The 14583-nt window shown below is 40.8% G+C and overlaps 1 protein-coding gene across 1 annotated transcript in view; it reads left to right on the forward strand.

Annotated features, from left to right (window-relative positions):
• Positions 1 to 14583, forward strand: part of LOC120714624 (atrial natriuretic peptide receptor 2) — a 96806-nt gene that overhangs the window by 71572 nt on the left and 10651 nt on the right. The window contains exons 16-17 of the mRNA XM_040000955.1: positions 9847 to 9993; positions 10680 to 10803. Of these exons, the coding sequence (XP_039856889.1) occupies positions 9847 to 9993; positions 10680 to 10803 (271 nt within the window). The remainder of the gene's footprint in view (positions 1 to 9846; positions 9994 to 10679; positions 10804 to 14583) is intronic.

Consider the following 14583-nt stretch of genomic DNA (forward strand, 5'->3'; position numbering starts at 1 on the left):
AAAACTTTTTCTCTGAATTTTAATTAATTTTCTTTTTTCAACAACTCCAGAACTATGACATGCAGAATAACAAAAACACAATAATAATAATTAAAAAAACCTATTTCAATCAGACTGTAACACTGTGGATAAATGTGAATTTAAGTCTTTTTAGCTATTTTCATTTTCAAGGATATTAATGTCTGACCAGATACAGCATAGAAAACAATGCTTGCAGGGTCAGTTCATCCCCAGTGCAGAAAAACTCAAAAGTCAGATATTTGAGTGAACAAAGCCAAAGCTGTCTGCATTGCTTCATACTACAAGGGGAAAATGAGAAAATATTTTTCAGTAATTGGGAAAACTGACCTTTCACAGCATAATAAAATTACACCGAAACAGTAGGAGCTGGAAGCCCTCTTCACAAATTCAACCTTTTCTACACGTCAGTCCTGTTTATCGGAGTCAGTATAATTGGACAAATTGAATGTGACGCTGGTCGTGTCTTCCCTGGCTATCAGCGTCTTCCCTGCCAAGCCCAACAAGCGAGCTCCGTGCTGAGAGTCCCTGCCAGGAGAACTGATAGGTTTAAGAGATTCAAAAAGGCAAACAGGACAAAGAGTCATGTTCTGGAAACGGCTGAGACAATTTCAGATAAAAAGCTGTTTGTAATTCATGACACACTGCACTCACGACAGGAAGTGCTTATGTATCAGTGAGAGTGTGTGTTTGTGTAAGAAAGGGGGAGGGAGTGAATCCATGATTTTAGTATTGTTTTCGATATTCCAATGAATCATTCTCGTGCTTATTTGGGGTCTGAGTTTCATATCGAAGCAGGAAGCGTATGTTTTCTCCTGAGCAGGGCAGCTCTGTGAGATTATATCAAGTGAAGAGACACTGAAGCGCATCCGATGGCATCAATCCATCACGGCCAGCTTGCACTGAGGTGGTTTCAGCCGAGTGCAATACGTCTAGGATGAAAATCCGCATATTTGACCAAAGAAGCTGCAAAAAAGCAACAATATAAGTGACAAATGAACCTCGTCTGGATTGTGTGGGAGTGATTTGATCAGATTTGTCTGGCAGTGACTGAACGACCCACTAACTGTTCGTAATCGCTCCCTAATTGCACTGAATTCATCATGAGTTATTTTTTTTTAGTATTTGAGTGACTGAGTGTGTCCATTTATTCTCGATATATGAATGAATGAAAAGGAGCCAACACCTGTTGTTGCTTAAAATGAGCACAGAGATAAAAAGGAGAAATATGAGAAAGAAGTAGATTTATTTTAACTTTGGGAAAGCGGAAGCAAATATTGGGCCCATTCACCTAAATTTAAAAGCCAGCAGATTTAAACATATTTTCTAACAGTTTTGCACCTTATTTGATGTTTTTTGGAAACCTTTGGGAATTTTAAATGGTGTGAAATGACCCTCTTTGGCATTCAGAACTACCTTAATTCTCTATGGCACAGGTGACTCCAACTCCTCGAGGGCCAGTGTCCTGCAGGTTTTAGATGTGTCCTTGATCCAACACAGCTGATTTAAATGGATAAATTACCTCCTCAACATGTTTGGAAGTTCTCCAGAGGCCTGGTAATGAACTAATCCTTTGATTCAGGTGTGTTGACCCAGGGTGATATCTAAAACCTGCAGGACCTTGAGGTCAGGAGTTCGACACCCTGCTCTATGGCAATAGATTCAACATCTCCCCTTTCACCACATCCCAAAGGTGCACTGTTGGATTAGGATCTTGTGACTGTGCAAGCCATTAAAGCACAGGAATGAGAAAAGAGAAAAGCACCATTTCTCTGGGTGAAACTGCCTTGTTGAGGTCAGAGGTCAATGGCCAGACTGCTGCCATCTGCAACAGTATCTCAAATAACCGCTTGTTGCTACCAAAGTTTGCAGAAGAGCATCTATGAACACAGAATGTAGCAGCAAAAGACCACACTGAGTGTCACTCCTGTCAGCTAAGAACTGGAAAGGGGGCTGGTTGTGATGTAATTGTTTAAAGATTTTTTTCCTGGCACACTTTGGGTCCTTGCTGTGAGGTGACACCACCAAACACACACGCACGATCTGATATCGTCGTGTTGGTGTTGTTCCCAGATCAACATAGTAAATGTTGTTCCAGGATCAACATTGCAAGTGACCAATCAGAATGTTGTGACGTCATACTTTTGCGACTTCGGGAAACACCGCCATAAAACAAAAAACTGTACTTAAGCTGCGAGAAACCGCCTCTGTCCGCCGATCAACGGACCCTGACCCTGACCCTTTAATAAACACTAAGCAGAATTGATATTGTCCTTGCAACATTGGAATTTCATAATTGCACGAATGGCTTGGCGCGCCAAAGAATAACGTCACAACAATGTGATTGGTCACTTGCAATGTTGCAATCCTGGAACAACATTTACTATGTTGTTCCAGGAACAACACCAACACGACGATATCAGATCATCCAAACACACGGTACTCAAATGAAAATGTGGCTTGTTTAATTACATGAAACCATAAAACACTGTAGATAGAAAAACAATATTTGGGATTTGGGAGTTTTTGCACACACCGTTTACCTTCAAGAATTCACTGAATCAAATTTAAGCTTGTTCACACTGATGAATGATGTAGCCTGCCTGAGTGCAGCTAATCGGGTAAAACTAGTCATTCATAATTTCCCCCCGATTTGTTATTCAATTTTTTTTTTACTTGGTTATAGTGTTTTCCAACTCTTTCTGTGTGTGGCAAATGGTTAACAGAAACAAGCTTAACACGATATTTCAGTTGAATTATAGAATTAAAAATAAAAAGAAATAGGAATGACTGGTATAAAAAAATAAAGTTACGGATGTTAGTGTCAACTTAGGCCTAACAGGCTGCTGGGCATATTAATATTTCACTAAGTCAAAAAATGTGAACAAAGCAACACTGTGAGGATAATATTTCATACAGTAAGAAAGTGTGCTGTGTTAAAGGAGTAAAAAAATCAGGATTCAGCAGATTAAGCACAGCTCCTGCGTGACTGCAGAGCTGTCAGGGGGTTGTAATGTTTTACCTGCCAACTGCACTCGATCTTCCCGTCCTGTAACTTGTGGCATAAAGATCAAAACACAGGTCATGGTTCATTACTCTGAGAGGCAGCTCGTTGCTTTCTGCAGCTCGTCGTGTGTGGTAGCTGGCGTCGCTCCGTGCAGCAGGAAAGAAACTGATTTACAGGCGAGTGCTGATTTTCACCTGTGGCTACCCCTTTGACAGATGTGTACTTAACATAGACTTTACGGTTATTGTTTTTACTTTCTTTAATTCACTTTGTGATATTGAGTGAAGGTGGGAAGGTTTACTGCTCGATAGGGGGACTGCTGCTCTGTAATCAATAGCCAAAGTAATCATTTCCACGGCCTTTCATTCGCTTTAACAGAGGGCGTCAGTCACAGCATGCAGTGGGCGTGCAGTTGAATTCTCTTTATGGAAAAGAAAAATCATTAAGCTCTCCTTTCCTTTGTCTGGGTTTTTCTTCAACATCAGTAACTGCTGGCAGAGGAAAACTTGGAGAAAACACAAAGGTAGGGCAGTTAATTTTCCAAAACGGACAAAATTGGGACCTAATTGTCTTACAAGCTCAACAGTTTCACCTCTCTACTTCTTCAGTGGAAATATGTGGAACAGTTCTCGATTAGAAGAAGTCTCAGCATCGAATTTTAAGATAATTTCAAACAGGTTTTTCTATTTCTGGCTTTGTGGGATGTCAGAAAGACGTGGTATCCTTCAAAGGTCCTCCCAGGTACTCTGCAATCACAGAAGCTCCACCTACATGCTGTTAATGAGGGGCATCCAATTAGAAGAAAGTTGATTTAAAGATGACATTAGCTGCACTACTGCCCAGCATAAGATAAATAAGGATTTTTGAGTCGAAGAATAAAAATATGGAGCCATAAATAAGCATGGATTATGGAATGAGTATGGAATCTGTATGCTCTAAAAACAGCTGTTTAGGGTCTGATTCCACAAACTTCTGTATGGCTGTTGTGTGTTTTTCCTCTCAGTTTGACCTTTCCCCCGTTAGCAGTGTAATTCAGCACAGGATGAGCCCGGTGATGTATAGCTTTCCATTTGAAGTGACCTGGAGTAGAGAGGTCTGTATGACTGATAGCCATAGAAGCACTCAGTGATGCTCTTGACAGCTGAAAGCTAATTCCCTCCTCATGTGTATGACGCCCTTCACCTCTGAGGCTCGTACGCTAATGCACTGTTTGCTGGTTATTTTCATTAGGTAAATGTATGTTGTTGACATGACGTGATGGATGAGCTGGTATATTTAGTCTGTGTGTGTGTTAGGGGGAGAGCCGAAGGGTGTAGTAAAAAGAGGGGCGTTCAGCAGTAAATTGTTCGTTTTATCCCACTTTTCATTCTGCTCTTCATTGATTCCCGATACCGTGCACGTCGAGTCTCTCGCTGTTTCCCACCAGGTCTGTGTCTTTTGTTGACACTGCTCACACACACACACAAACCCTAATGTAGCCACACATTTTCAGCCAAAATGTTACTTCCTGAAGAATGTTTAGCCTCTTTGCAAACAAAAAAGCACTCAGAGACAACGTGCTAGAGCCAAGATTGTGCAACTATTGACATTTGTTTTAAGAAAAGAAATGCTTGTTGTATTTAATCTCCATGTGCATTTAAAAAACATGGTGATACCAAACATAAGATCCAGGAAGTTCATGAGACAAAAGGAATCCACAAGGAGCATAAGGACTGAGAAGTAAACATACAGAGCACAAACAGACAAACCAGACCCCAGGAATACGGCGGTTCTGACACTGATGCTGGAGTCGATTGCGCCAGATGCTGAATGGCAAGTTTCAAGCCTCGTTTATGGTTATCACATGCACTGAATCTGTCATCATCACAGCTCTCTCACTATTTATACCAGTGCTTAAGGAGGAGTCACTGCAATCTCCTCCTGAATGACAGGAATAGAAGAAGTAAAACAGGAAGCAAAGTGACGTGACATTTACTTCCGCTTTGAACTTTTATGGTTACAACTCGGCTCAAAAGCTGCAACATAAAGTGGAGACGGATACGAGACTTTTAGAAACATTGCTTCCACTTTAAACCACTCGAGAATCTCAGCTTAAAATGACAGCCCAGAGAGCCCAGAGAGAATAAAGGCGAGATGTGGCATCTCCACCAAGCCAACCTCAGGCATCCCTTTATCCAATCAGGTGTAGGCAATGGTCAGTTAAGGCTCTGCAACACCCAGAAACTGTATTTGCTGAAAGGCTGGCGCTACACTGGAACAGTTCTGCTGCGATTTGTTTTTGCTGTATATTTGAAAAGGTCACAAAGAAAGGGAAAAGTTTATATATCAAACATGCCAGACCTCTAAATTATTAAAATTTTGGTTTTTACAACAAGAACAGGATATTTAATCAAAAAATTATATAGAAATAGTTGGGGAGGTCACGTGTGGAAAATCTCAAAGGAGGGAACTCAGAGAGGAGAAGACACAGGCAGTGGATATGGATATTTTGCGGCGGTCTCGGGGGACATTTTGGCCTGGTGTTAGTTTCAGCAGCAGGATCGAGCTGACAAATCTCCAGATCCATGCATCAGGTGTGACTCTTTGACTAGACTGTCTGCTCTTACCACAGCGTCCTTACACTCTCCAGAGACGCACACAGATGGAGCCTGCCTCTCTCTATCTCAGTAAGGCACGTAGTATGTAACTGCTTATCTGCATGAAATGGAAGACAATTCCCCAGCGCCACTGGACAGTCAAAGGAAAGGTGGAGGTCTGAAAAAGGGAATTTCAAAAAATGACAAGCAGGAAGCAGACACATCTCTCATCCTTTGTATAAAAGATGCAGGCTAAATGTTTTATCATTACCAGCAAGTTTTTGAGGGAGCACCTGTAGCTGCTGCACAGAGCTCATCAAGGCTAGACTACCAGATGGCAGATACCTTAATAACCGAGGGCTTTGTTTTAAAAAAAGAAGCTAAGTTACAGCCTTAAATGCATCCATAAAGCTTTGCACAAATGTGAAATTTCAGTTCCAAGAATGTCGATATAACCCTGATATTTAAAAATAAGATCTATTGTTAATAACACAAAATCAGAATCAGAGAAACATTTTAACATTTCAATGCATTTGCATGTGGATGGAGACTCTGTACATCTGTCTTAACTCTTATTGTCAGTTTCATTCATTTACAAAATAGAGCGGTTCGATCCTGAGATGACACAAGTCCCTTTGGGGTTGATCAGAAAGGGCATCTGGCATACAAACTCAAATGTGTAGCTACCCGTGTTAACTACTCTGTGTGAATAACAGAGCAGCTGAAAGTCATTTTCTCCGTAAATTAGAGACAAACACAGTTTACTGATAGTGCTTTTAAAATTTTCAATAGAAGACAAGACATTATTAGATGTCTTGTATTAAACGTTGGACCTATAATATCATTAAAGTGAATTATTGTAATCATGTAGAGAAAATCTGAGATAGTGACAGCCTCAAATTACAGGCTTATTTATACATATACACAAATATAGAATATTTATACACAAGTGGAAACAGCCGGGCCAAAATAAGACACAGGTGTAGACAGTTAAAACAATGAAGTGGGGGAGGAAATAAAGTATAAAGTAGAGGAGATGGTTCTTGTTTTATTTTGGTAGTCAGCTAATGCGGTGACAAAAAACCCTTATCAGCTTTCAAAGAAAACAAGGAATAGCATTCAAACACAAATCAAAGGCAAAGGAAGAATAAATCTCATCAGAACCAAAGACAAGCCCATAATAATCCAGCCTCAAAATAAAGAAATCAGGACCCAAACACAGGGAAACTAAGACCAACCCATTACAAACCTATAAAACAAACAAACAAACCCAGTGGTTCTCGGTCAGGAAAAAATAGAGAAAATTAGTTTTCTAATGCTGTAAAGATATTCCACCAACTCTGTTTCCACTAATGATATAAAATAAAAAATAGATGAAAAAAGATTAAAGACAAACATGTGGTGTATGGGGCACGGGCACTTTATGGAGCTTCAGAAGTAGTGCATGCCAGAAAAAGTTAAGTGGCCTGTGATGGAGTCCAGGAATGATTGTGAAGACAAAGGCAGGAAGTTAAGGTGCAGGTGATACAAAAAGAAAAGCTTCTACCAAACTAAGAAGGGAACACTAAAATCAAAACAGGAACTAAAACTTGATAATGTCACAAGAACTCAGGATCTTGGGGTTTCCATGTGATCGAGCGCTACTTGCCAGAAAAGACTACACCATCAAATGTAAATGACTGCAGATGAAAACAGACGTCTTCTTACTAAAGTGAAATTTAATTTTGCTCCCTGCTCGTGCCAAACATTTGATATATTCATTAAAAAAAAAAATTAAAAACCTTGTACCAAACTGAATTGTCCCTTCTCTTCTCAGCTTCCAGCATTACTGTTAGTTTTGGATGAATGGTGGGAAAAATATGGCTGTTTGTGATGCGCGCTGCAGTAAACAGTGGTTGGCCTGTGTGATTGCATTCAGTGCATTGATACTCATCAGTCTTTCATGTCTCCCTCTGATGTTTTGTACTTTAAACTTAAACATGTGGGTGTGTGTAGGATCCTTGACCCAGCAGACACGTGGCAGGATGCCAGACATTGATGCTTTTAGCCGCCAAGGTGGTGTGGCTGACTCACCTTCTTGCTCCGTCAGAGTAAATGCGTGTACCAGCATGCTTGTGTGTATGTGTGTGTGTGTGTGTGTGTATGCGTAAGCATATGAATGTAAAAATCTCAAGAGAAAAACGAAAAAAAACTCACACATTATACAATACATGATTTTTATAATTATAAAATAAATGTGAAGGGCCATGATTGCAGCGGTAACAAGGAAATGGAGACCTGCCGTTAAACCTTTAGAAGGGAATAACAGCTGTATGTGTGCTGTATGCTGAAAATAACATAAAATAATGGCTGCTGCAGTGCTTTTATTGTGTCTTACCTGTTTAACAGTGGTGGTCATGTTTGAGGAGGGAGAGCTACTCAAATACTTCAAATAAGACCTCTGAATTATAGTTTTTACCTCTGTTGTTTACATTTAGTGCCATTTAATCTGTGAAGTCTCAGCATAAACAGTGTGAAACTGCTAAACATAGTTCAGTAATTCCTTTAGTAAAACAAGACCCCAGTAATATGTTTATATGCTAGTGCTAAAAATGTTTCTGCCCTCTATTTCTATTAATTTTTACATTACAGGCTTTGATTTTCTTGTATTTTCCATTTGTATTCACTGCACTGTGGTGTAAGCTTAACCTCTGAAAAGTCCAAAAGAAAAAAAACAAAGTCTAGAAAATAGAGCACTAGGGACATGTTCAGGTGGCCAGCCCCTCAGGTCCGACTCCAGGGTGAAGCACTGGTATCTCATCAGATCCGGACGAGGTTTCTGAATTCCATGCTGCAGTCATTGTAGAGGTCTGGCTTCTCACTTAGGACCAGATTACCTTGGAAACCCTACCAGAAGGAGCTGGCCTGCCATGGAAACCCATGCCATGAAGCTCCTGGCTCACACTTTTTGTGCTGATGTTAATGCCAGAACAGATTTGGATCTCTGCAGTCACTGTTTTAGCAGAGAATTGTTTACTTGTATTTACTCTGCAACCCCAACGGTTATTCCCTTGAGACCTTACCCTAGACTTTACCCCCCTGAGACTTTGTGGTTGAGTTGTTATGGCTGCTAAACACAGTTGATTGTGGGATATCGTCAAAGGAAGAAATTCCAAGAACTGACTTGTTGCAGAGTTGGCGTGCTATTATAGTACTACGCTCAGTGAGCTGTATGAAACAACTAGTTCATTCATACATGTTTGTAAAGACAGACTTCAATGCTAGGAGCTTGATTTGATACAGCTGCAGCAACTAGAGTAAAAACACATAAATACAAAGATTAAGGAGTGTCCCCCAACACTGTTTTCCATATAGTGTAACTCCTGAGATCAGAGCATGCAAACCCCTCCACCACATTAAATGTGGATTAATTCTTCAGCAGAAGATCTAGGTTGTAGCTACATTAAACCACACACCCAACAAGGTAATTGCACACGCAATACGCATAATGCACCAGCACAAGCATAAACGCCACCAACGACGTCAGCCACTTGCGTAGGTTATGTCACAGGCTCTTCAAAGAGACACCGCAGAAGTCTAAATCAGGCTGAAGGTTGTGACTCATTGGCAGGGTTGCAAGCAGACAACAACAGCTGAAACTGTCTTCCTCTTCAGTTTCTTCTTCCCTTCTCTGAAGGGCATCAACACAAAAAGGGACCAGCAGCGAAGTGGCGTAGGGGCGTAGATTGCCAGTGACAAAAAGCAATGATGGGTGAAAAAAATGCTTGTGATGCAAAGTCCATGTTGACTGAAGTGATTGATACTCTTAATTGACAAATGAGGAGGTGGTAAATACATTAGAGGTTTCCCTAGACAAACTTTGGCTGAAATATCCACTACTAACCAGTCATTAGCTACAAAACAAGATGCATGATGAAGGAATCGCTTTGTAAGTGGACTGGGCTTAGGAGACATAGTCATTGAAAGATATCAGATGAGGTGGTTTGGACATCTGATGCCTCATAGGTGAGGTGTTTTGCACATGTCCAGCTGGGAGGAGATGTTGCGGCTCACCCAGGACATCCTCAAGAGATTTTGTCTCTGGGTTATCCTGGGAATACCTCCATGTTCCACTAGAAGAGCTGGAAATGGGGACAGGGGCAAGGGACTGCTTACCCAGAACCAGACGAGCATTGGGAAATAAATGGATGGCCCTATATTAAATGTTATGTTCATGTTATGTGTGTTTGTTTGTGTGCTCAACAGAGAGGGCAGCACCAGTATTCTGAACAACCTGCTGTCCAGGATGGAGCAGTACGCTAACAACCTGGAGAACCTGGTGGAGGAGCGAACACAGGCTTACCTTGAGGAGAAACGGAAAGCTGAAAACCTCCTCTATCAAATTTTACCACAGTAAGAAAGAAGAAAAAAATAACAGCGTTCACTTTTTAGCCTCACAGCCAAAAGCTTAAAACTCCCAGTGAACTCGAACACAGCAAATTGGGTGTCTCAATGACACTTTGTCATTTGTGTTAAATCCCTGTATTAATTAAAGACTCTGAATTCCTCCCAGTGCTGCATTTTATTAACGGATACACATTTCCCCACGGTGCCATCTCACTGTAGATGAAAGGGAACACAGAGAACTGACAGGCGAACCGCTCATTAAAGTGAGCCGGCAGATCAGACGTGATAGCGAGTTTAGGCATTTGGATAACACCACAGGAACAAATCCCATCTTTCTCACCCACTTATCTGCTTTTTCTTGCTTCCCCTCCATCAAAGCCAGACTGTCAGAGAAAGGCCTGAGAGGAAGGACACATTTCATTTCTCACCACACGTATGAATTGAGTAAACTTCTTTTTTTGGCATTGGTATCATTCGATTAACAGGAAATTACCGTCAGCAGAATTAGCAAAGATAAACTGACATCTGGTTATAATTGAGCCTCCGGGGCGTTGATGTAATTGTGATTCAAAGAAACATATCTTTGATTATATTTTAATTCAAAAACTTAACATAATTAAAATATATACATCTTTTTTCCTTCCTCCTTTCTGATTCTTGCTTTCTCTTTCTCTCTGTCATTGTTTATGCAGCTCTGTAGCAGAACAGCTGAAAAGAGGGGAGACCGTGCAGGCAGAGGCATTCGACAGCGTCACGATTTACTTCAGCGACATCGTGGGCTTCACATCCATGTCTGCAGAGAGCACGCCGCTACAGGTACACGCCGATCAACGCCTCATCGCAAACCTCAGTTTTGTCTGCTTCTGACAGCATTTAAGTGTTAACTTTTCTGACTTTCAAGATAATCTTAAAGCTTTTAAGAAATCAGTGGTCGTGATCGCAGTTGCAGTGAATTCTCCCTTCTCTACTCATGCATGAAAAGTGCTCACCGGGTCTCCATCTACAGTGTGTCTCATAGTGTGTGTTCCCACACATAGGCCGCGACTGAAAATAGTACAGTTGTTAGATGGTAGAGTACGTTGACTCAGAGTTGAGTCACGTTATGCCACCACATATCTCCCTCTCACTTAAATACCAAAGTGGTTTCTAGACTTCATCTGGAAGATATGTCTGCTAATGGACAATATCACACTGTCAGGTGAACTGGAATCACCCTGAGAAAAAACAAAAATGTGTTTCTCTTCCAGTGTGCGGAAGAAAAGGTTATGTTATTTGACAAAGCTAAAAAAGAAAGAATAAAAAAGGCCTTGTAGACCTTTTTTCCAAAGCAGACATCTTGACTTTTCACATGGAAAGCAGAGAAAGCACAGATGTTTTAATTGTGGTTGCATCCCCTTTATAGGATCTCGTAGATGATGGATTTACCCCTACTGTGTTAGCGCATCATCCTAGAGACTGGTTGGCAACCTACTGGCAACCACCAGTCACTAGGGAAAAATGATTATTCCCCAACTAGTTGGAAAGTGGTATACCAGTTGGGGAAGATGTATATTTATACAGTCCTGAATGGAAAAAACATTCCTGTGATTGCTTTGGTCAATAGTAGATTGCTAAGCAATAGTAAAGTTGGGCATTTCAACATGAGACTCTATGGGAATTAAATTTTTTGGGGGAGCCAGCCCCAAGTGGCCACTAGAGGAACTGCAGATACACATTCTTTTCCCCTTTGCTTGATACCCACAGGAAAAACTGTTCCCTGTTACACAATAAATACTTATAACTGCTTACAAACACCTCATTTGTATATAAAGAAAAAATGCATTGCTTAGAAGACAACAAGGGTTAAAGAAGAAGTAGTTTCAGATATTACATCTATATTCCTTCTAATGAAAAAATGTACTTTGGAGGTGAAGGAACTTTTTTTCTTTCCCCAGCCCTGGTTAAGCTCTGGAGCCAATCCTGTCAGGTCACACACACACAATGCCAAAATCCCCCTGTCAATCAAACTCTTCACCTCATCTTGACCTGTAATTATAGCGGCTCTCTGTGCACCCAAACAGACATTTTCAGAATGCCGTAGATTATTCCTGAGGATCATCATTCACCCAAAGTGCTTTTTTTGGACATGTGATGGATGTCACCTGCACCCAGAGTCAGCCAGTGCGGATTCTGCAGTAAACTGAAGGAGTCAGCTGTCTTGCCTACCACAAGATTTTCTCTATAATGAAGCTATATATGGTATAAATATACTGTATGCAGCTGAAAGGTGTGTGGATTACAGGTATATGTGTCGGGCCACAGAAATCATTAATCTGGTGTTTAAGTGGCAGCTGTTTTTTTTCCTACAGTGTAAATGCCACAGAGAAGCAGTAATTTAAATCATGTAATCAATCAATCCTTTATTTATATAGTACATTTAAAGACCAGAGGTACACCAAAGTGCTTCTCAATAGTAAAATATGAAATAGAATCAATTACATATGGATACGATAGTAGAGTACAAACACATTTCCAGACAAAACAAAGCACTAATTAACCCGGGAGTACTATGTTAAAAGAAATATTTCACTCCTAGTGTTGAAAGTTGTAATTATCAGAGCTTTGATCAGCAGCACAGCAAAGAGCAACACTGTGATGAGTGGGTCATTGTTTTGTTTCTGATGCTCCACTAGCACACTCAGTGACATATATACACATAAATCAAAGGGTGTTTTCAGGTTTTTCCACAATATTTCACACATTGCGCTTGTACTTCCACGACGACAGCAAAGTCGGTATGCAGTCAGGTATTAGTATCATGGTTTCTGTAACACTCAGCTTCACTTTACTACAAGGAAGGTCTTTTTAGATGTTGTAACTTCTGTCTTCTCCACAGCTGGCTAAAGGTCCAACAGCATGAGCAAGAGTAGCCCAGAGACAACTTGTTTGTGACACTGCTCCCTGGTGACAGCAGACAGTGTTGGGATTAAATAATTTGCAGTGCCTGATCAACAGATACGACACATATATGACACATACATAGAATGAGGATCTTGGTTATTTGGGAGGAGCTCAGTGTGGAGCCACTACTCCTTCACATAGAGGACAGTTGAAATGCCGTGAGCATCTGACGAGGGCCCTGAGCCCCTCCTAGGTGAGGGATTTTAGTAAGGCTATACTTGGGTAAAGCTAGGACACAAGCCAGCTGAGAGATTATGCTTTGGGAACGTCTTGGGAACACCTGAAGGATATGGTTGGACAGAAGGAGATTCAGACATCTCTGTTTACTGGCAGTTCGTCGTTATCACTTTTGTGAATGGAGGTTTGTATTAAAAATGAGTCACAGCTGCTGGCTCGCGCCATGCTCTGGTGTTGTTGTGCACCGGGTTACAGTTTGTGAGAGGGTCAGTGCAGGAGCTCAGATTCCCAAATGGCAGAGAAAGTGACGTTCTGTAGAAATGTCCTTATTTCCTGGATGCTGGTTTGGCTTGTTTGGTTTGGTTTGTGCTTCTCAAGGTGCTTTTTTAAAAAATTTTGCGATTTTTTTTCTCTTCGTGGTAACTTCCACTGTCGCTCCCTTCTCAGTTCTCTTTAGCTTATCAACCAATTAGCATCTGACCTACACTCATCCAGTGCCGAGCTATGTGCTGCTGATTTTTGGAAACTGCACACAAGCACGTTTTCAAATCTCCCTGTGTAGACCTACACAGTGCACACAAGCGCTGTGACATAAATTCACCATTAGACTGCTGCTCCCATGGCCCGGAGCTTTATAAGATGTAATTTTAAAAAAAATATTTAAATATAAAAGCTGTATAACAGATGTTTTTTTTTTTATAGAGAGCACATCTTCATATTATCAGGTTTTACCATTAGATAGAAAATACAGCTGTAATTTACATGATGTCAGTTACACTAGTCATTTCATTTCATGTGTCTTTGAATGAAGCAACTGCATGAGCTTTCCTTTCATAAAGGGTTTGTTTAATGCATCCTCTGCTAAAGGAGGTAATAAACAAAGCACCGAAGCACCTTTTCTTAATATTTAGAGAATTCAATGAGCTCTTAATCCAGCTGCCACGCTGATGCTTCCTGGCCACTTCCCAAGCAAAACCTAATACTTAGAAAACTCAAGAACTTGACAACAAATAGGTCGGAAATTATATCCTGGTTCATCACAGTTCACTCAGGACCAAATGTCCCTGCTTCAAATGGGTTTTTTTTTTTTAGGTTCAGAAAACAGCTGTAAAAAAAAAAAGGAATAAAAAACCGAACATCTAATATGAAGCCCAAATAATAATAATGGCCTCTGAATAAACAGCCAGCCGGTGATATTACCGCTACATTTTGACTATTACGAGCCAATTCAATTTCCTAAATTTAAGACAGATTGTGCGTTTGTAATATTCCATCTGTGGATTTGATTTATCGTCTCGTATTTGTGTTTTTCAGTAAGCCTCAAAGCCTGGAAATCGTCCAGGGACAGAAATAATGCGAGCGGCTCTGAGGTTTTTACAGACGCGCTCGTCTCCCAGTCTGTCAGCCTTTCAACAAAAGAAAACAGGGCGCCCAGTGCTGGATTTACAGCGTGCACTTCTACATTTTTCATTAACTCAT

This window comes from Simochromis diagramma, unplaced genomic scaffold, assembly GCF_900408965.1.
Source record: "Simochromis diagramma unplaced genomic scaffold, fSimDia1.1 OVJJ01000596.1, whole genome shotgun sequence".
Taxonomy (NCBI): Eukaryota; Metazoa; Chordata; class Actinopteri; order Cichliformes; family Cichlidae; genus Simochromis; species Simochromis diagramma.